The 22168-nt window shown below is 54.5% G+C and overlaps 1 protein-coding gene across 7 annotated transcripts in view; it reads left to right on the top strand.

Moving 5' to 3' along the window:
- The window catches only part of MINDY4 (MINDY lysine 48 deubiquitinase 4), a 104265-nt gene extending 82425 nt beyond the window's left edge, over positions 1-21840 (top strand). The window contains exons 14-20 of one of the 7 annotated variants that reach the window (XR_012010713.1): positions 2460-2523; positions 5702-5863; positions 12072-12252; positions 12774-12846; positions 15303-15410; positions 15604-15650; positions 21410-21840. Coding sequence is in view for 5 of the 7 variants with exons in the window: in XM_072783593.1 (XP_072639694.1) it covers positions 2460-2523; positions 5702-5863; positions 12072-12252; positions 12774-12846; positions 19674-19851 (658 nt within the window). In the remaining 2 variants the exon portion in view is untranslated. Of the gene's footprint in view, positions 1-2459; positions 2524-5701; positions 5864-9468; positions 9536-12071; positions 12253-12773; positions 12847-15302; positions 15411-15603; positions 15651-19673; positions 20716-21409 lie in introns of those variants that run through there. The other 6 variants (XR_012010712.1, XM_072783594.1, XM_072783595.1 and 3 more) reach the window with 6 other exon arrangements.
- Positions 21841-22168: the final 328 nt, after the last annotated feature.

Below are 22168 nucleotides of genomic sequence, written 5' to 3'. Positions count from 1 at the left end.
GATGGGCTCGGGGATCTTAAATCACTCCTTTAAAGGCCCTGTCTCTGAATACAGCCACATCCTGAGGTACTGGGGTCGATGCTTCAACATAGGAATTTGGGGGAACACAGCTCAGCCCATAACACCATTCATCTTTTTTTTTTTAAGATTATTTATTTATTCATATGAGACAGAGAAAGAGGCAAAGACCTAGGTAGAGGGATAAGCAGGGAGCCTGTGGGACTCGATCCCAGGACCCCGGGATGCTGCCGTGAGCCAAAGGCACATACTCAACCATTGAGCCACCCAGGTGCCCAACACCACTCATCTTGTGCAAGGGCCTTATGTCACAAGAGGGGAGACTGAGGCCTGGAGAGGAGAGATTGGCTGCCACACGGCTGGCTGGGGCTGGACCACCAGCTTGGTGACGGCCCTGCCCTTTGAACTGCCCTCTCTCTGGGCAGAGCAGAGCCCGTTTTTCCTTTGCTCAAGGACTCCTCACACTCAGCTCTCCAGGGAATTCCCCTAGAGGGAGGTCTGGGCATCTAGATTTGCCAAAGTTGTAAATCTCTTAAGCCGTAAGCTGCTCCCTGGCGTCTTGCGAGTGCCCTAATGTGAAATGCAGACGTTCCTCCCTTTCAAGCTCAGCGCTCACTCCTGAATTTCCCATCGTGTTTGCACCTAAGGATGCAATTACCATTTCCTCCCATTGTCCTTTCTGCCTGTCTCTCCGCTCTCAGCTGACGCAGGCTCTCAAACCCGCTGGGTGAGCACGAGGCTGTGAGATGATGAAGATCGGACCGCTTCTGAAAGCTTTGGGCTGGCTCGGAGCCAGTGATGATTATCAGTCCACCCAGGGCTCCTTTGAGGTTATTTTCTTCCCTTTAGAAGATGCCCATATATGCTGCGCAGAACGTTTCCATCAATTCTTCTGCCTGAACGAGCGCCAGTCGAGCGCTGCCTTTGGCCATTTGGCGCCCCAGCCGGCTCCTTCCCCGGCCTACTGGGCTTCTCTGATGGGTGAGCCTCCCAGGCCCTTCCCAGGACCCTCAGGCCTCTGTACTTCTCCGCCGGGCCCCTGCAGTGCCAACCCGGCCCATCTTGCCGTGTGGACCGCAAACCATCCCCATTTGGCCACGGTTATTAAAAACCACAAGAAAGCATTTCTCCAGCAAAGGTCATGAAGCTTGAGTTTCTAAACTCGTTTGGGAAGGATACAGGACCAGGGTGTTTTAGGTTTGTGGACTTATGGCAGATCTTAGATTTAAAGCATAAAATTGAGACCAGGCTTCTCTTCTCTTCCACTAAAAGAGAAAACAAACATTGTGATTGCTGAGCCCTTTCCTCTGGGCTGTCTGTCTGTGGTCTCTTTGGGGTGGGGCTGGAGGGGGCAGGCCGGGCCATGGGCACAGCGCTGGGCTGGCAGCGTGCCCCAGGACTGTGCGGCAGCCTCCCGTCACCTCCAGCGATGCCCTTCTGAGTCTCTCCATGTCTATAAAATATAGTGATCCTACTTCGCTGGGGGCAGGGCTGTAATTGGCGTCCTCCAGGCGCGTTCCATAGATGGTGGCTCTTTCCTGTCCAACCGTCCACGGTTCTGGTCAACAATAACACTTGGTCTCCCGAAGGACTTACGTGGGGGTAGGTAAAAGCAATTGTGTCCTAGACCTGGGCTTTCTAGATGGTGGGAGAGCTTTGAGATTTGTGGAGGGGTGGGGCTGCCTCCTGGTGCTGGCCTCACATATGACAGAGCCCTGCCAACAATGACACCTGGTCCCCAGCTCCATACTGCCCTAAGAAATCGTTTTTTTCTGGTTTGAGGGATGTGTTTTGGCAAAGGGGCTTTTCACCACATGTCTTTTGGGGGGCCCCCTTCTGAGGGTAGAGCCATTGTGGTGACCTGGGGTCGGGAGAGCGCAGGACTTAAGGCTGGCTGCTGGGTCCCCCACCAGCTCCATAGCCCACACACCCAGTGCCCTGGGCAAGTCAGTACTTCTCTGAGCTTTGGTTTCCTCTTGGCATTTGGGGAATTATGTGTGTAGAGGGCCTGGTATGAGGCCTGTGCCCAGGTGGTGGCAGCTGTTGTATTAGGATTCTAGCAGGTGTTAGAGACCATCAATCCCACTGAGCGGGCTCACAGACTAAGGCCGGGAGATGGAAGGGGCTGTCCCAGTTCCCACTCTGGTAAGTGGCAGTTGGGGTGTGAATGTGGGATGCTGGATCCCAAATTCAGGGGCCTCTCTGCTGTGTCATGCTTGCATCACTCTTCTGCATGTTGGTGGTGGCCCTGGTGAAGCCAGATGGAGGCCATTGCCCAGAGCAGAGTGAGCATGCGCTGCAGAGCCCTGAGTTGCCCCCAGATCCAGAATTCTGGGCCTCAGCCTGGAACCCGAGGGAGCCCCTGGTCCCCCAGTGAGGTTTGCCCAGGAGGCCTGAGTCAGGCAGAGGCATGCTAATACCACCTCTTCTGTGTTTTCTAGTGTCCGCCAAGACTTTGATGTCCCCACCAGCCACCTGATTGGAGCACATGGATACTGCACCCAGGTCAGGGGGTGCAGTGGGGCGCTGGGCAGCAGGGCACTTCTTTTCCTTCCTCCTGCCTTCTTTCTTGGCCCCTGCCACCCTTCTCCAAGCAGCTTTCACATGCCAGCCTCTGCTGGACTTCACTGTCAAGGAGACCCTGAAAGGCCACTCAGTTCAGCTTCCACTTCTGGAGAACTTGCTGTGCCTCATCTGTGTGCTTGGCACTGCAGGGTATGCAAAGGACAGAGCCAGGCACCACACAGCCCAGAGCCCCAGTCAGAGCCCCATGGCACCCTTTATGTTTGCACAGGGCACCATCTTGGCAATGACCCTTACCTCTGCAGCCTCACGAGAGACCTTGAGGGGTCTCATGGGGCAGGAGGAACCCTTACACACATCATCGATCCTCCCACCAGACAGCCAGTGACACCAGGGAGGAGATCTGCTCCTGATCCTATCAGGGAGCATTAGGATGAGGCACCAGATGCTGCACCTGGCTTCCGTCTGTGCCTTTCTCTGCATGACCAGGCACCAGAATGGCCACCAGGCCATAGTTATCTCTGACCCTTGATGCACACGGAGCAGCATGTATAGCACAGACAGGCTGGGCAGAGTTGTGGAGTCTGTTGGGCGCAACCGAGGACCCAGCTGTCCTGAGGGTCCTGGCTTACTTGTGTCCGTTCTGCCAACGTAGCCAGGTACCGGGCAGGGGCCAGCTCGGGGCCTGAGGTTTGTGCCGGGAAGCTGAGGGGCTGCTGGGTTGGCTGAAGCCCACCTTCCTAGAGGAAGTCCTCAGGGTGAGCAGCTGCCTTCCTATCTACCTGGGATGGCCTCATGCCCTCTCTGGGGGGCCTGTCTTCTTGGTGGGAGCTTCTCCCTCAGCAGGCAAAAAGAGACATATAAGCAGGCGTGGACAGCCAAGGGGGTGTGTAGAAGATGCTGGACCGGAATCTTGGGCTGGTTCTGAGCCATGTTCACTGTTTCACACACGAATGAGCTGGGCTGATCTTCTTCCTCTCCCTAAGCCCCAGTTCCTTCTTTTGTAGACCAAAGAGCATGGACTAAACCATTGCTGCTGCTGCTTTTTTTTTTTTTTTAAGATTTTATTTATTTATTCATGAGAGACACACAGAGAGAGGTAGAGACACAGGCAGAGGGAGATGCAGGCTCCTCACAGGGAGCCTAATGCGGGACTCCATCCCAGGACCTGGGATCACACCCTGAGCTGAAGGCATATGCTCAGCCGCTGAGCCACCCAGGTGCCCATAAAGCATTGCTTCTTGAACTTTGACGTGCATGCACATGAATCCCCTGGGAGTCCTGTGGAAGAGCAGGCTCAGATTCAGTGGGTCTGGCCTGGAGCCTGAAGTTCTGAATTTCTCCCAGGCTTCCCAGAGGGGATGCTGCTGGTCCATGGACCACACTTTGGATAGCAAGGGTCTCCATGACCAGTATGCTCTGCCACGGCGTGATTTTGAGTCTTGGGGCAGGGAGCAGCCTATTTCCCCTGCCTTCCCCATTTCAAGTGGGCTTCCTTGTGCTGAGGAGGGTTTGAGACAGATGGGGAGCAAGAACCTTTTTCTTCCCCTGAGAACCACATGGGAAAACTCGAACCCATCTGAAAAACGCCGCGCCTTTCTTAGCGGGGCCACTGCCCCTGAGGTGCAGTATCTCAGAGCAGACATTTCCTCCAAATTCTTTCTCATTTCCTCTGTAAGGACACAATGGGGCCCTTTCGCTATCTCCCTCCAATGGGGTTCCCTCCGTGGCCATCAGAGGGGGCCTCTTTTACTGTCACCGGGGCAGGGGTCTTGGTGTTGACGGAGGGATTTATTAACTGGGGCATGGCTGTTACAATTCAGGGGAAAACACTTCTGTGAACTCTTCCCTCCAGAGTTTATGCTGGGAAAGGGCTATCACGGCTATTCCCACGTACCATGGGGGCGACTGCTGCCTGCTGGCCTTCCACGCACACCAGCCCTGACAGGGCGGGCCCGACAGAGGGTCCCGCCCGCCCAAGTGCCAAGGCTGGGCTCACTCAGATCCTTCCTCAGCTGTGCGGCAGGCTTGTAGTGGCCACCGTTCATCTGGGACCTTCCGTGGCCAGGGGCTACCCTGAGGGTAACACATGAGGGGTGAGGGAAGGACACCAGGCAGGGAGCCTGAAAATGTAGGCGGAAGTCCAGCTCTGTTACTAACTAGCTGTGTAGTTGGTAAATCCTCTCCTGCCACCTTGATGCAGAAGGCTCTGGCTGAAGGAGACCGCCAGAGGAACAGGGCTCCACAGGTCACTGGTCTCCCGGTTCCGGGGTCAGCAGGCTTGTTGGCCTCTTGGCTGTGCGGCACAAGTCACATGGCCAACGAGTGCGTGATGGCGCTCGGCCAACGAGGGCAGGGGCAGATCTAGAACCCAGACCAGGGCTCCCCGCCACCTCCACCTGTCTGCCTCTGCAGGCTTCCACTCTCCCTCCCTGCTCAAAGACCCCGCATCGCCTATGAAATCCAAATAAGGCCTAGAGTTGCATTCTTGGTGTTTGCCCCATTGTCTGCTTCCTGGTGTTGATAACCAGTGCTGGTTGTGTAAGATGTTATCGTTGGGGGAAGCTGGGTGAAGGGTGCACAGGAACTCAGTACTATTTTTACAAATTCTTCTGAGTCTAAAATTATTTCAAAATACAAAAGTTTATGAAAAAAAAAATGCCATCCTTCAAGACCCACCCAAATGTGGCTTCTCTACAAAGTGGCTCTGACTCAGCCATGTGGTCCTGTGCCCGCCTGGCCCTGGAGTGCTCCGAGCACACATTTTTTATAGTCCCAGTCACATCCTACATTGTGTTTCAGCCGCACAGGGACGCACCTGATCCCTGCCCTAGACCCGGATGCCCGAGATTGGGAGCCATTCTTTCCCTCCAGCAGGACACCCCCACTTTCCTGCTGCCACCCAGGCTCGGGACAGGGGCCTGTGCACACCTGTCATCCAGTGAACGCCCATGAAGTAAAGATCACGATGAGTTCCGAGGGTCGCTTGGCTGGGAACCCCTGGCAGCTTTCCCTGCGGGCTGGTGGGAACCCGAAGGCCCAGCCCCCTGTGATTTTGGTCTCTCCCTCCTTGCTTTCCTTCCTTTTTCACCTTTTTTTTTTTTTTTTTCTTGTTCCCGATCAACCCTGAACAAGCCTTTCCCCTTTCTTTCATCTACAGGAACTTGTCAATCTGCTCCTGACCGGGAAAGCTGTGTCCAATGTTTTCAACGACGTGGTTGAGCTGGATTCTGGGAACGGGAACATCACGCTACTCAAAGGCATTGCTGCACGCAGCGACATTGGATTCTTATCTCTCTTTGAGCACTACAATGTGTGCCAGGTACCGGGAGCTCAAGTCTCTGGAGATGGAGGGGCGCCGCTCCCTGGGACAGTGAGAAGGAAGGCAGGGGAAAGGAAGTTCAACTCAGGTTCCCAGAGCCGGGCAGAATTTGGTCCATTCTCAATCACAGAAGGTTTGGGAAGAAGTCTAACCTCACTGCCATTGAGTACTGGCATGTAATTCATGCCCAAAGCCAGCCCAAACCGTGTTCTGGGAAAGGCGGTTTCAAAGGGACTCCTAGGGATTTACAGTATGACTGGGGGTCTGAGCAGAGGCAGGGTGTATGTGTGTGCTGGCTGGAGGCAGGGGAATGGGGTCTTCTCTAGGGATGGGATCGAAAGTTTCAGGCCTTGTCAGAGCTTCCTAGGTCAGCCACAATAAAGCACCACAAACTGGGTGCTTAAAACGATAGAGATTTGTCCTGGAGCAGAAGTTCGCACAGCTGAAGTCTAAAATCAAGATGTCAGCAAGTCTGTGTCCCCACTGAAACCCATCGGGAGAATCCACTCTCATCCCTTCCAACTGCTGGTGTTCTCTGGCAATCCTTGGCATCATTCTTTGGCTGGTGGGTCCACCAGTCCAATCTCTCCCATCTGTCATCCCACAGCCATCTTCTCCCCATGTGCCTTCTCCTTTCCTTATAAGGACATCGGTCACGTGGAGCTAAGGGCTTGCTCTCCTCCACTAACCTCCTCTTAACTAGTTACACCTACAACAACTCTAATTCCAAGTAAGGTCACGTTCTGGGGGCTAGGATCTCCACATGTCTTTTTGAGGGCCCAGTTCAACCCCTAACAGGCCACTCAGTCTGTTTGCTGGTGTACGGGTCCCTTTCTCTCCTCTGTCCCTGCAGCCAGGGTCTTGGAAAGGGCTAGGCCTCTGTGAAGCTGGGCAGGGTAGGGTGGCTGCATGTCTCTACGAGGTTAGCACTGGGCCCCTGTCCCAGCTTGCTGCTAGACCTTCTGTGAGTCTCGGTTTTTGTATCTTCAGAGAAGACATTGTTTTCTGGTTGGTTTCATGGTGCCCTTCTCTCATGTCGCAAGTTCAGGTGTGCTGTCCTGTTGCTAATGGAACATGTGGTGCGCCGGCGTCCCCAGATCCTACCCCCAAGGACAGAAAGCCGACTCATGGTCTCCAGAGACTTGGGGAGAAAAGAACGATAGTGGTTCCCTCCCTGATTTACTGGTGTCAGGAGGGAGCCCAGGAATGTGGCCACGTGGCCCAAGAGAAGCACCGGGGCCCCTGAGCATCCAGCCCTGGGTGGGCTCTGAAAACATTCAGCCCGAAATTCCATGGGCTGAGAGAGGTAACCTTGGCCGGGCTCGTGGAATCCCCAGGCTTACCATGAGCCCTGGTTTCATTCTTGTGTTGAGGGCGTTGGTCAAAAAGTAAACTATTTTCCTTCGGTCCGTGGAGGGTAATTGATGGGAACATCAGTTGGGGGTCGTCCTTCCCTTGGAATAAAATGCTGATTGAAGAAGTTCAGGCCCTACAAGTTTCCAAATTCTTGACTTCACACAGACCCCCCTTTGCTGTTATATGCTTGACCAAAGACTGCGGCTTGTATCTTTCTGCAGCAAGAGGATGTTTGCTCCTCTGCCTTGGGGCTGCAAGCTCTCTAAGGAAGGACCTTCAGGCCGACCCTCTTCCCCAGAGCTCACTGAGGACTGGGCCTCTGAAGGAGAAGGTAGAGGTCTGGCAGCGTAGACAAAGCCTGTCCTCTCTGTTGCCACCACCTGCCATCCCTTCTGTCACTGAATTCCTCTGGTTCTACATGGTTGGCCGTGTTGGGTGTGGCAGGAATCCAGGAGGTTTGGCATCCATGCTCAGACCTGGTCCCCCTCTGCTGGGCAGCACCAGTGTGGCCATGGGGAAGATCTGGTACTTGGGACAGCTTGGGGGATTGGCATCCACAGTGGGGCTATTCTTGTAAGGCTTAGACTTTCTCTCACAGAAGGCAGAAGTGGGCCTGCCTGCTACTCAGCCTATCCGGGGCTTCTCACTACAGGCTCTAGCTGGGAGCCTGATTCTGGGGCCCTCACTGAGTATGTGTGCGCTGGGGGTAAGGGCCTGCCCATCAGTGAGCGTATGAGATGACCCGCACTCCGGATGTGCCTGCTGGGGAAGCAGAGGAGCCTCTGGGCCGAGAAACGCACTCCTGCTGAACTAGCCAGCCTCCCGCCCCAGCCTGGCTGTCCTTCCTGGACCTCTGCTGGCTCTCCATGACCCCCGGGGGCCGGTCTTGCCCACCTGAATTGCACCTCACTCTCGCCACCGCAGAGCTCACATAGGGGGCTGCAATTGGAAGGCCAACCCCCGCTGGCTCAAGGTGATTGTGGTGGGGGGGCGAGGCGGGGACTGGCAGTCCAGGAAAGGACAGCGTGGGACCAGGTGTTTAACTGCAGCCCTTCTCCCATGCCCTGCAGGGCACGTTCCTTGCTGTCCCCGTGAAGGGACCTGAGCAGAGACTAAACCTGGCAGGAAGAGCTCTGCCAGCAGCGTCCTCCTCCTGTTTCCCCCCCGCTCCGCAAATAGCCCCAACTTTTTCAAACCCAGGACCATGCCTGAACCACCAGGAGGTCATGTGGCTCCTACCTGGAGTCCTTTCTCCAGTCTGTCCATTTCTGCCATGGTCCAAGGCACCAGGTGCTGGTCTGGACACCTGTGACGCCTCTGGCCTCTGTCTCCACCCCCTTCTGGTCCTTCACTGAAGCCAGTGTGGTCTTTAAAAGAGTAGACTGAATCACATCATTGTTTGCTTCCCTCCTGTCGGTGGTTTTGCCAACCTCTGAGGCCATTGGGGGCTGAATGGTATCCCCTCACAGATTCACACATTGAAGCACCAACACCCAGTACCTCAGAATGTGACGCAGGGCCTTGGAAGAAGTGATTATGTTAAAATGAGGTCATCTGCGTGACCCTTAATCCAGTTGACTAGCGTCCTTACAAGAGGAAGGGATTAGGACACAGACACACACAGTGGAGACGGTCATCTGCAAGCCAAGCAGAGAGGCCTCAGGAGAAACCAGTCCTGTCCACCCCTGGATCTGGAACTTCCAGCCTCCAGGACTGTGAGGAAACAAATTTCTGTTGTTTGAGCCACCGGGTCTGTGGGACTTTGTCATGGCGGCCCCAGCTAACTAAGGCAGAGCCCGAAACCCTGAACTTAGCACAATCTGCAAGGCCCCACGAGCGCTGTCCCTACTGTTTCATCCCTTCACCTTTTGACTTAACTGTCACTTCTCAAGGGAAGCCTCTCCTGACCTAATCAGCCATCTAAAGAGGGGTCCACTCTCATGGTCCCCTGCCACTTTGTCCTTCTCCATCATGGAACCATCATGCTTTCCTTCCTAGGCCGCCTCCTCATTCCAAGTGTCCCATTTCATTGCTTTTGAGATGCAAACTTTTCACACTTTTGAGTGTTTCTGAGATTTGGAGGCACTCTTGCAGTCGAGGGCGTGTCAGACTTTGATGGCCAGCTTTCTTTCTTAGTGAAACAAACAATTAAGGTGACTCTGCTTGCACCGTAGATTCAGGGCAGTGCAGTGCAAATGTCTCTGTATGACTATTTGTTTACTCTCTGTCATCCCCATGAATCTGGTGAGCCCCCCTGAGGACAAGACTGGCCTTGTTTCCTCCTTTGCTGTACCCCCATGGTCGAGCACAGTGCCTGGGACCGAAGCGTAAGTCATGACAGTGAATGACAGTTACCCTTGGAGATGACAGGTGGTGACTGCCAGCAACCAAACATTGTTTTTTTTCAAATTAGGGCCTCTAAGCTGGCGGTCCACAGCTGGGTGTGGGGCCGTCACTCACCTCACCTCTGCAAAGGGATTTAAGAATCCCCCTTGCAGATGCCTGGGTGGCTCAGCAGTTGAGCATCTACCTTTGGCTCAGGGTGTGATCCTGGAGTCTGGGGATCGAGTCCCACGTCAGGCTCCCTGCATGGAGCCTGCTTCTCCCTCTGCCTGTGTCTCTGCCTCTCTATGTGTGTGTGTCTTTCATGAATGAATAAATAAAATCTTAAAAAAAAAAAAAAGAATCCGCCTTTACACGTGATTCCTAATGGTGCCATATGCACCTCTGCCAGGAGCAAGCCTGAGACTGTACCGAAGGAAGTGTGCCCCCCACCTTCCCTCCTTGCCCGAGGGCCTTCGGCCAGCTACCTCCAAACCCAGAGGAAGCGAATTTCATCTTTGGAAAATGTCACCCACTTGGAGGGGGCTCCTGAATGAGAAAACTCATTTATAAAGTCTCTGGGCAGCTTTTTTTTGCCTGCAATCTTTTGACCATTGAATAAATAAATGGCAAGCTGCCCTTTTGTCCCTCTGCTGGAAAATTCAGGGTGGCTGCTTATGTAGACGCCTGCCCCCTGGCAGGTTGCACAGCTCTTTTCCTTGCAGCAAACGAGCCCTGGGTCCCCAAGAAGGCTCACTGTTCGAGGTGAGGCCCTCGCCAGAAAAGCCTCTTTTGAGCCTGGAACAGGAGCCAAGTTTGCAGTAGGGTTTAGGCACGTCCAGCCCCGTCTCTAAGGCATCTAATTCCCCCACATCCACCAAGAGAGCTCTGTAGTCACGTTTTAATGTCACAAGGGGCTGGGGTGAGGGCCCTACTGGCCAGGTGGGGGCGGGGCAGGATGCTTGGCCCTCTGGAGGAGGCAGCTGTTTATGGGCAAGTCTTTTACCAGGGACCTGGTTCAGGGCCTTCTGAGCACAGCCCCCCTGTCTGAGACACCCCAGCCCAGAGTCTGCTCCCAGGAGGTCTCCGAGGGGCCCCAGGAAGACTGCTCGGCCACTCTTCTGTGACAGGCCAGAGAAAGTATGCCCTTCTCCCCACTGGAAAAATAATTCCCATTCTTTCCTTAATCCGCAGGCTGTGGCTGTAAATACCTGAGCATGCAAACATCTCCCTGGGGCTGGTGGGGATTAGGCCAGAATCAGCCTGGCCCATGGCATGCACAGAGCTGACTAAACCAGGGCCTAGGGTTGGGAGAGGTGCTGCCCCAGGGAGGCACAGGTGACAGGGAGAGAGCACATAGAGGGATGGCTGGCCCAAGGGGCAGAGCCATCCAGGCCCCTGAGCTGGACTTTGCAGAGGGTTCCTGTCACTCCTCTACCCTGAACAGCAGCAGCACTGAGGGTCCTAGGGCATGCTCCATGCCATCTGCCTTCCACAAACACTCCTCTGCCATGGAAGAAGTCCTCCTTGAGGAGCTTTCTAAGAGAGTCATCAGAAAGTCCCAGCTTCTTATCCTCTCCGTCCCCTGTGCTCTTTCCCTAATACCCTGCTAGTCCCTGGATGTCTCTGGACATTCTTTCCTGGAACCCCCCCGCCCCCCAAGACTACTCACCCAGAGGCCCTCTCTCCCTTTTCCCCATGGCTCCAAGCCCACCTCTCTTCAAGGTAAAGTTCTATCTAGTTCGAGTTCCACGTCATGCATGAGGACCTGCATTTGTCAAACATTTGCTTATGTTGACTTATAACCCCAGCGTTCGGTGCTAAGGGCATAGTCCAGCGTGCAGGGGGCAGGCTGGCGCAGCCGGGTGAGGCAGTAGTGTACTGCAGGTGGGTACCTGGTACCTAGTACCTGCTTCCTAGTACCTACTCCCTAGTAACCCCCCACCCGGGAGCCAGAGGGAGGGGATTTGTGTTCACTTGTTTGGGTCATTTGGGTGATGCAGGACCTGGAAGGGGAGGAGAGGTGTCTCCTCCACCCAGTGCTCTAGGTGGTGGATGGTGGATGCACAGGCACAGGGGCCTGCTGTGCTGGCGTATTCGAGGGCTGGTGAGAGGCTGGTGCAGCTGCGGGGTGGGGGTGTGGAAAAATCAGGAGGTCATTGTTTGGGGAGGAGTGGCTGGCTGCAGGGGAGCTTCTGGAGGCAGGATGGGCAGCACTGTGAGCCAGCTAGGTGTGGGAGAGGAAGCAGTGGGGACTCGTGGGTTTCAGGCTGGGGCACCTTAAAGCAATTACCGTGTGTGAGGGAAAGGCCTTGAGAGTGGTGGGGATGGCTCTGGGAGATGAGTCCATGTCTGCAAGCAGCGCAAGAGACTCTCAGCATGGCTCAAGGGCCGTGATCCCCAGCAGGTCTCTCTCAGAGACCCAGAGAGACCCCAGCCCTACCCTGGGTTAGATGGAGGATGCTCGGGCCCTTTCCCTGGGGCTAACACAGGCCTCTGTATCTGCTCCCTCTTCCTTTCCCTCTCCCAGGTGGGCTGCTTCCTGAAGACGCCGAAGTTCCCCATCTGGGTGGTGTGCAGTGAGAGCCACTTCAGCGTCCTCTTCAGCCTGCAGCTCGAGCTCCTGCGAGACTGGAGGGCCGAGAGGCTCTTTGACCTGTACTACTACGACGGTCTGGCCAACCAGCAGGAGCAGATCCGGCTGACCGTTGGTGCGCCACCCCCCTGGCCTGTGTTCTCGGCCCTCACACATCCTCTGGGCAGTCACAGAAGAGCACAGACCCGCAGACCTGTGTCTGGACTGAGGGGACCAGAGACTGTGTTGTGCTCCTCCTACAGGAGGAGCCAGAGCCGGGCCTTGAGAAACTGATGGCCTTACAGGTGTAAGGAAAGTTGAGACCTACTCTGTGGTAGCAGAGTATGGAATACCGTGCTGACAAGTTTGGGTTTTCTTGGGCAGGCACTGAGGAGCCATGGAAGGTTTTGGAGCAAGAAAAAGGTGGGATCAGATGTGTTTTTAGAAAGAACTATTCTAGTGGCTGACGGGGATCAGGAGAGTGGAGTGGAGGCGGGAGGCCATGAGGAGTGCTGTGGTCCAGGAGAGAACCAATGGGCAGGAGCAAGGATGGGTCCAGCCATGATAAGTGGGGCAGGTGCTGGGAGCTGGGTCATGGGTGCCAACCTTCAAGCAGGCTCAGGCCCCGGGCTGATGCCTCTCTCTCCTGGCCCACAGACACCACCCAGACCGTCCCTGAGGACAAAGACAATGACCTCATCCCGCCCCTTGAGCTCTGCATCAGAACCAGGTGAGTCAAGTCTCTGGCTCGGGAAGCTCACCTGAGTGGCTGGGAGGTGTGGTGGTTGGAAGTCGTCAGACCTGCGGGGAGGAGGATGTGTTTCTGGATTGCCCCAACTACCAGTCCGTAGTGAGGCAGGACCTCCGCAGAAGGGAAAGACGCGGGGCTCGGGGCTTGTTTGTATGTAGCATTCTGTGGTCTCTGTGGCCTAAGTGGAGAGGCATGTGATCTGTGAGGCGACGTGTCTTCAGACAGCTCCTGAGATTGCCCTATGATACGCATGGTGGTGTGAGTAGGTGCCTCTTGGGGTCCCTCCTTGCTCATGGCAGTGAGGCCCAGTCAGGAAGGACAGGTAGGGGTACAGGTTGGGGAGGGGCAGGGGGCAGTGTCTGAACAGGACAGGGAGGTGAGAGGGCCTATGGCCCCCAGGGCGTAGCTCGGAGATGGCGTGCCCTCTGCATCAGGGGGGAGAGGCCCCAGTCATCCTGTGGTGTGGGTTGGGCCTTCTGAACCCCGAGCAGACACAGGGATGGGGGCCCTTGACTCCTCTAATTCAGCTCAGGCTTGGGGTGAGTTGGGGTCACCTCACTCAGGAGCCCACTGACCAGGTCCCAGGGCTGGGAACAGTACTCTGGAGGGCTCTGGGGTTGTAGCTCTGGCCCCTCTCCCCACCAGCCTCAGGCAGGCCCTTCACAGAGCCTTTGGGTTATGACTTGGAGGCCTCAGGAGCCTCCAGGAGCCACAGTGGCAGGAGCAGGTGTGTATCCCAGTGCCTCCTCCTAGGGAAGCACTATGACTCCCATGACTCCCATGTGGTAAGTAAGGCTTCTAGACTTCCGGTCCTTTCTGCTTTCTGGCCATGAGCTGTTAGACTTCACCTATCTGTCCGTCACACTGTCAGCTGGGAGAGCCAAGCCCAGGGTTGTGAAGAGCGCTGGGTATACTGCTGGTGCTTTGTAAGCAGCTCTCATTGGTCCTGTGTGAGCCGCCCAGGCCTCGTGGCCTTAGGCAGAACCTTGTGGCCCCGACTCTGAAGAGATCGGCTTGGGGTGGAGGACAGGGACGATGCTGGGCCCTGGGGCTCTGACCATTGGGGGTTCGCCTGCAGCCTCGAGGTGCTGCCCACCCGTAGGCTAGCCAGCCCTTGACTGGAGCCACGGTCACAGTGGCGACACCAGGTGGGGATGCAGGAGACGTTGGTTGGGACATCCTCATTATGCCCCATCGTCCATCTGTTCATCTGTCCGCCTACCCGCCCACCAAGCCAGGGACAAAGCATTCTTGTGGGGTCATGTGCTGGCTTTTCTTTCGTCGGGAGGATTAAAGGCCCATGCAGGTCGCTTTCCTTTCATGTACAAAGGGCCACTCATTCCAGGTGATGAGAGAAGGGCAGCATTGGAAAAAAGAGGTGACACTGGCCTTGGCACCCTCCGCAGGCCAGGGTGGGAGGCCACAGGGCATCCTTCCTGCAGGTGGGCCTGCCAAGCGGGGCTGTGGACCACACCCTGGGCACAGGCTCCGCCCACCTCCCCGACCCTGGAGGCCTCCATCTGAGGAGACCGCCACCCAGCGCTTCTCCAACGGCCCCATCTGGAATAACTCCTCTTTGCCCAAGGACGGTTCCACTGCAGGACTCACCCAGTGGGTTGGACTTTCTGGGCTCAGCCCTACTTGTCCAATGCTTGACAGTGACTCAGGGCTCTGGTCTGTCAGGGAGCTCAGTCCGGAGTCATCTGAGTGTGAGCTTGGGCCCCGAGCGCCTCTTCCTCTTCTGTCCCCTTCTCTCAGGGCCCCGCCCTTCCCAGCTGTGGCTGTGTGTCGTGACGTGATGGGGGAAACTGGGGTCACTGCCTACAGCCAGGAGCGGGCCAACGGCCTGGGCTGTGTGGTCCACGCTGAGTCCCTGCCCTGCCCTTCTCTGTTCCTGCTCACCGTGGGGGTCAGGCAAGGCTCTAGCCGTGCTTCCCAGCCCTGTGTTACAGATAGAAGATCACATTTGTGCAGCACACAGGGTGAGGGACGACTGGCCTGGGGCCTCTGTTGGCCCAGACTCCACCAGCCCCCTGCTGGGTGTGGGGATCGATACTCTGACACGTGTATCCCTCTATGGTATCCATCCATCTGTAGCCCTTGGGAAGAGTGCGGTCCTCAAGCTTTAGCAAGCATCCCTGGAGGCTGTGGTAAAACACACATGGATGGATCCTACCCCCAGGGGTTCTGGTTCAGGAGATCTAGGTGGGGCCTGAAAATTCGCATATCTGGGGAGTTCCCAGCACCATGCTCTGGACTTGTGGTGCCTGGTGAGGGCCATGGCTACCCCTCCGGCCCGCTCTGGCTGCCTTGTGAGTCAGATGTCAGGTGAAGTGCTGAGCCTCTAGCCTCTGGCCTGCTATAGTACACCGGGCCAGGGGCCCTTCCTTCTTGGGTCTGTGGGCTGCCCCACCCCATTTCCCTCCCTCCCCCAGGTATGGTATCCATCCTCTGCTAGGAGTTTCCTGAAACCAGCTGCCTGCCTCTTCTATTGCCTCTGCCACCTGCCCCACCATGGTGGGTCCACCTGGGCAGTGAATGCGGTGAGATTTTTCCCAGAATTATTCTCAGAAAAGCTGAGTGGGTGACTGACTAGTGGGAATGCTGCTTCCCCCCTCTCCCGCCAGTACCCATCAGATAACATACCACTGTAATGGGAAACAGCAGGCCCAGTCTCCTGGAATCCTATTCTGAGGGGTTGGATTACAAAGGCTTTGCGTTTTGTTTTCATCCCAGATTCTCGAACAGCTCAAAGGGAGAAACTTGGGAAAGTAGCCTTCAAGGTCAGTGAAGACCCTGGGGAGAAAGGGCCGTACGTCTTGGGGATGAGCCCCACTGCCTGTAGGAGGTCCCCACCCTGACATGAATGAGGGGTGCATGTAGTGCCATGACCTGAACTCTGGCCACATCTCAGGTCGTACCATGGGCTGGACCAGACCAGTGGGCCCATCACTTCAACCTCATGGAACCCCTGGGCTGGAAGAAACAGCCAGATAAGAATGAGTTCTTGCTCTCAGAGAGTTCACAATTGAATAGAAGTCAAGTTCATGATCAACTCTGTCTTAATCCAGGGAGAGATGTGCTGCCTACCCTTAAACCTAGCTCTGTTACCTCCTAAGGACCTCTGATGCTCACCCTGACCCAGTATGGAGCACACCACACACCTGGCTGTCTGGCAGCCTGCTGAGATCCACGGGAAGGCCCTTAGACGCTACCTGATAGGACCCTTCCTTTCACAGATAGAGGTCACTCTGTGCCCCAGGCCATACCTTGAGCCACACACAGCACAAGTCCTGGAGCATAGACCTGCGCTGTCCCAGCCCAGTGGAAGGTCACCTAGCGGGCTGTGTGATTTCCCGCCACCTGGCTTTGTTGTCACAGTGACATTACACAAGACCAGATTGTTGGTTTTGCCTTTGGGGAAGAGCATCCTAAGTCAAACGATCCCAGGTCCCGTGCCGCCTCTGCTCTCAAGTGTGACTCATGTCTGGGCCTCAGCAAGTCTCCCATTACCTACACTTGTGTCAGGAATGTGGGGTCTGTCCCCCACCCCACCCCCCGGTTCCCGCTGCTCTCTAACCATCTCAGCAAAAACAGACTCATTTATGGTCATTTCCAAACAAGACACACAGTGACCTCTCGAGCTTCCAGCCTAGCCAGAGTGGGAGAAAATGAAACAGTTGTCAGTGGTCCAGAGGAAAGAGGAAAGAACTCATAACCAGGGCCTGGGGCTAGGCCACAGATGTTTCTGTTTGGAGACTCAGAGAAGAAATTGAAAATATAATTTCAGCTGGGAACGGTGCCTTCCAGGGGCTGGAGCTGAGTGCGCAGGTCACTAGGCTGTATGTCCGCCTGTGGGGGGGCCTGTGCTGACACCCTTCTTGCCCAGGTATCTCTTCACAGTGCCTCTCACCCACCAAAGGAGGGTTCCCTTGGTCCTCCCATGGCCCCAGCTGCCCTCTCCTGATTCCCTGCCTTGCAACCCCCACACACTTGCCCATTGGGTTCCCAGAACACTCAACACCATGATGCGAGGGAAGTATACAGATCAGGAATCTGGAAATCTCTGTGGAGTCCTGGCTCTGCTGCTGTCACGTTGTATGACCTCCAGAAGCCTTGGTCCTGCTGCAAACCTCAGTTTCCTCATCTGTTGATTAGGTAGAAAGATCCCTTCTCTGAGCTGGTGGGAGGTTGAAAAAAGAGAGGCAGGAGCATTCCCTTTCCTGTGAAGACCACAGGGGCTCACGTGAGGCTCGGGGTGGGGAGGAACAATCAGGAGGAGGTAGAGAGCAAGGGACAGGAGAGGGCAAGGGCCGAGGGCAGGGCTTTGTGACTGCCTGGGTCACAGGCAAGGGAGTGCCATGTGAACGAAGATGGGCTTCCCCTCCAGGCCGCTGGGGCTCCGGGAGGAGCAGCTGCTGTGGAGCGGTGTGCTTATCTAGCAACACACCAGGGTATCGCGACTGAGGAGGAGGAGGAGGGTGCCAAATATCCCACGGTGCACAAGACAGCCCCCAACCTAGCCCACGGTGTAGTGGTCCGGGGTTGAGAAAGCCTGCTGGAAACTCTCACGCTCAGCTTCCTGGATGAGTGAGCTTTAATTCTGCTGCTGCACTGTCTGCGGGTCTCCTTTCATCCCTCCCCTCCCTCTGCCAGCCCCTAATTGCATACCCAGAGCTCTGTTTACTGTCCTTGTAATTGACCGTGGGCTTTCCCACCGGGGAACCATCCATCCCCACACAAACACAGCAGCCTTGAGTCTCAGCCCTTGCCATTTTAAAAACATCTCTGCTTTGGTCTTCTATCAATTGTAAACTGCTTCTCTCTGGTGCTTCTAATATTCTCTTCACCTTGCACCTGTTGGCTGGGATGAGGTGCGTTAGTTACCCCTAAAAAGCCTCAAAACTAAGCATAACCCTCCCACAGTTGGCAGGGGGTTATGCCTAGTTTCGTAAGACTCCGTGACGGTTGGTATGGCATAGATGTCTAGTAGTAGACAAATATGACTCACCCCTGCACGGAAGCCAAACCCTGTGTTGCCAGGATCTGAGATGTTTGAAGATTGGGAGCTCCTAGCAGGAACGTCTTGGTGCCTATCAGAGTGGGGAGGGTGAAGTCTGGGAGGGATGGAGAGGAATGAGGGAAGGGTTTGGGGGGCCAGGCTAAATGTAGATCTTACAGTGATACAAGAGGTCTGGTGTACTTCCGACTCCACCGCCCCTCCCCCCCATGCCCATTCTTGCCACAACTGGGGCAAGAAACCACTTGGGTCTGGGCAGTAGTGTTCTTCCCTTCACAATCTGGGCCTCCGATTCCTGCCTGGAGCTATGCTATGGGCAGAATGTTGCTCCCCTCCATGCCTCCTTTCTACTGCTTTCTGGGAGGTCTGGATCCAGGATATAGCCCTAGTGTCTAAGACTTTGGTAAGAAACTTACAGAGGCTGATGCTTACCTATAAATCTTAATAGACGATTAAAGCTTTTTAGTGATGTGCTTCAAAATTGCAAAGATGATGAACAGAGAAGCAAAGTTGAAAATCTCAAGTTATATGGTAGTATCAGTTAAGCCCCAGGTCACATTGCTATGTACTGCTAAACTCCTATTAACCCACTTGGTGCAATAGGTGACCCTGGTCCCTCGGAACCTGTGATCAGCACAGTGCCCTCCCAGCCTGTCTTACCCCACAGACCCTACTCAGTATGCAAGTAAGAGCTGCATCCATCTTCCCTACTGACTGGACCCATAGGGGCTACCCGACGACATCATCAGGCCCAGCACCAAACAGCGCAGGCAGCAGGCACTTGACCACTGAGGAGTGGTCTGACTTCCCCCAGCCATGTCAGGCAGTCTCCAGATACAGTGCCAGTGCCTCTTCTTCAAGCAGTGACAGATGCTTTGACGCTGATGGAGTCTATCAAAGTGGCTCAGCCCCAGAGCAACTAATGGATCCCTCTGGATCTGCCCCAGTGCTGACACATAGCAGCTCAGGAAATAGTCGAAAGCTCCCATACACCACAGAATCACCTAATCATCCTCCTCGCCACGCCCAGCCAGGGAAACCAAGTGGTGCTAACCATTTTGATTCACATGACATGGTTCAAAATGAAGGAGAGGCAGGGTCAGTGGATGAGCAGAGGGTTATGTGTCTCGTCACAGGTTATGTTTGGAATGTGTCTTGCTAAGATAGTTCTTCCACCAGTTAATCTGGAGAAAAGACTTGAGGAATGTATGCAAACTTTTTTGCATATCCAGACCTGCTTCTAAGCATCTGTGACCAGAAGGATCCCAGGGGTCAAATGATTCAGGTGTGAAAGGTATCTCCCAGCCTTTCACACAGGAGAGAAAGGGTTGGCTGTCAAAAAGCCATACAACCCCTTGAAAAAGTCCAAGCGGACTCTCTTGGCATGACAGGACTTTATTAATGACACTGAAGAGCATGCAGAGCTAGTTTTGAAGGACTAGTTTCCTAAAACAGTGTAACAGTCATGGCTTGGCAGATTTTCTTCCATCATCCACCCATTTCAGCCTTTTATGCTGAGCTTTTTATTTTTTTATTTTATTTTTTTTATGCTGAGCGTTTTAATGAAAAGATGGAATTCAGCGTTCATATATAGACTGGATAAAAATGTCTTGGGACGTCGACTGGTGTGTACAGCACGGGACAGGGCTGCGTCTTGTGTCTAGACACCACAGTCTTACATCCCGTGGATCCTCACACCCTAGCTGGGTGGAGCTAGGAGAACCAGGGAATAGTAATATTGTTCGAAAACGACATGCAAATATCTCCCACAACCAAACCTTTCCAGGGGGAGCAGGACACACAATTACCACGAAGATTATTTTTCTCCGAATGACAAGAGATCCTTTTGCTCATCTGAAAAGGAATGGGCTGGTATAAGGTGTACAAGATATTCAACAGAGGAAAATACAGTCTTTACAGACACCAAGGAGTTGCCTGCAATCAAGAGGAAAGTAATTTGGTAAGAGCAGAGTAAGTGTGAGTCCCGTTGCCTCTGGAAGCCTGTCCCTCTCAACCTAAAAGCTGGAGACGGTGATGCAGCAACTGAGGCAAGGACATCATGTAAGACCGAAGAGCAGGAGCCTGAGGAAGGACAAAGGAGTCCTGGACAAAGAAGTTCCGAGGGAGTCTGGGCTATTGGTGGAGGTGGAGAAGGTTGGGTTTACAACCAACCAGCGCTGAAACCTCACAGTGCTTCCGAGCATTCAGTTGGGAAAGTGCAGCAGTCTTCCTCAGGGAGAGCCTGCTCACTCACCTGTCGTGGTTCCCATCTCAGGCAGACTGGACTTTCCAGTGCAGATGCACGGCGAAAATGAGGAAAGCTTCCATTTTTTTTTCTTCCTTTGTTGGCTGTTAAGATTTTTTACTTCCATCAGAAGAAAAGCTTCAGGTTTTGAAAAAGTCTGCTCCCTCCCCAAGCCCCACTCCATGCAAAGCATTTCTAGAGCCCAGTTTCAGACTCTGCACCCTCGCCCTGCTGTTGAGGTATGCAACATCTGCTTCCTAGTCCCTATAATCTCAGGATGTATGTATATGTATTAGATACCCAGTGCCAGCTCTTGCAGGAATATTCCGTCCCCTAGAAATGTGATTCCTCTGAGTTGCTTTAGAAAACTAGTGTGCCACGTATGAAAATTAGGTGTTGGGGGGGTGCCTGGGTGGCTCAGTCCGTTAGGCCATTAGGTGTCTGACTCTTGATTTTGGCTCAGGTCATGATTTGGAAGTCGTGAGATTGAGCCCTGGGCATGGAGCCTGCCTTAGGATTCTCTCTCTCTCTCTCCCTCTGCTCCTCCTCACCACTCAAAAAATAAATGGATGAATAAAAATTAAAAAGAAAATAAGTGTTGGGTCATTTCATGGTCTCACTTCCAATAACTTTTATTTTGGAATTGAACTAGTGTTAAATTGTATCTAGGCCTGGACTACAGTTAAATGATACTCTCTGTCTCGTAAGACTTCATAATTTACAAAAATGCAAATCTGTGTTTTACTGAGCTGCTCCCAGCCCTTTGCTGGCTTCCCTTAGCTCTTAGAGCAAAGCCCAGAATCCTTAGGGGGCTCTCAGGTCCTAATGTGCTGCACCTCTCTCCCTCCTTTTCTAGGCTCCAGCACCTGGAACACTCCAGGATTCTCCCTATTGAGGTCTTTCCCACATGCTTTAAAGTACTACCATTAGGCACCCCTGGAGGGCGGCTGGATCCACATGCTTGTGGGTCACTCCCATGAGCTGAGGGCCTTGCGGTGCAAGGCACAGGGGAGGTGCTCGATAAACACTTGGGGCATGAATGAATGAATGACCTGCCACTCTTGTCTTCTCCATGGCTCTCTGGAGTCCTAGGTGTATTTGTTTCTCATGGGCCTGGTGTGTAAGCTTGTGCGTGAGTGTGGAGAGGCAAGGTAGGGAGGTTGGACCCAGAAATCCTCACAGCCCTAAAGACAGGAACTTCAGGAGAGTGAGGGCAAGAGATGGCTCCTCTGTGGGTCTCTGCAGCTCTAACCCTTTATCTGCTACTCTGCTTCTAGGTGGAAGGGGGCGTCGGTGAACTGGAACGGCTCAGAGCCCATCCTGTGACCCTTCCCATTGGGTAAGCCTCTGGCTCCGCCACTCATCACTGGGGGTGACAGCTGAGCCCCAGGCCTCAGGGACAAGTCTTTCAGAAGAGTGTCACCCCCGTCTGGGCCAGCGGTGCTGCAGAAGCATCCAGCACCTCCCTGCCCCTTCCATGAAGGGCCCCCAGGACTGTGATGAGGGCCCACAGTGCTGCTACACGGCTCCCTCCCAGCTGAGCCATGACTGCCAAGGATTGACCGCCTCTGCGCATTTTGTCTGCATCCCTCCCTTGTTCCCCGCTGGGCCACCTGTCCCCTTGTCAAGCCTGTGATATGGTCAGCCCGGGCACCCTGGGCTCGTTATTTCTGGCAATTGTCTTTCTATAAAGCAAGAGTCAAACCCATACCAAGTACAGAGAGACTCATTCATTCTGTTGTGGCAAAGGATGCATGAGGTCTTTGTGTTTTGCGGCTGGGGTAGGAACAGTGATGGTGGAGGGGCCCCAGAGCCCCGGAGACCTGTGGGCTAAGACATCACCTAACGAGGGGCTCTGCAGGCAGGAGATGCCCTCTGGTCCAGTAGTTTCCCTGGCTGGGCTTCTGGTCTAGCCTGTCTTTTCTTGATCAGCCCCAAGTCTAAGGCACCAGGCTCTGTAAGCCATGCTGACTGGGAGCAACTCAGCAGCGTCAGTGCTTGCCCCTGTTAGACCTGGCCAGCGCCTAGGCCGTAGC

Source organism: Canis lupus, chromosome 18 (genome assembly GCF_048164855.1).
Source record: "Canis lupus baileyi chromosome 18, mCanLup2.hap1, whole genome shotgun sequence".
In the NCBI taxonomy this organism is placed as follows: Eukaryota; Metazoa; Chordata; class Mammalia; order Carnivora; family Canidae; genus Canis; species Canis lupus.
The sequence above is the reverse complement of the archived record's forward strand: the minus strand, read 5'-3'. Positions and strand labels throughout refer to the sequence as shown.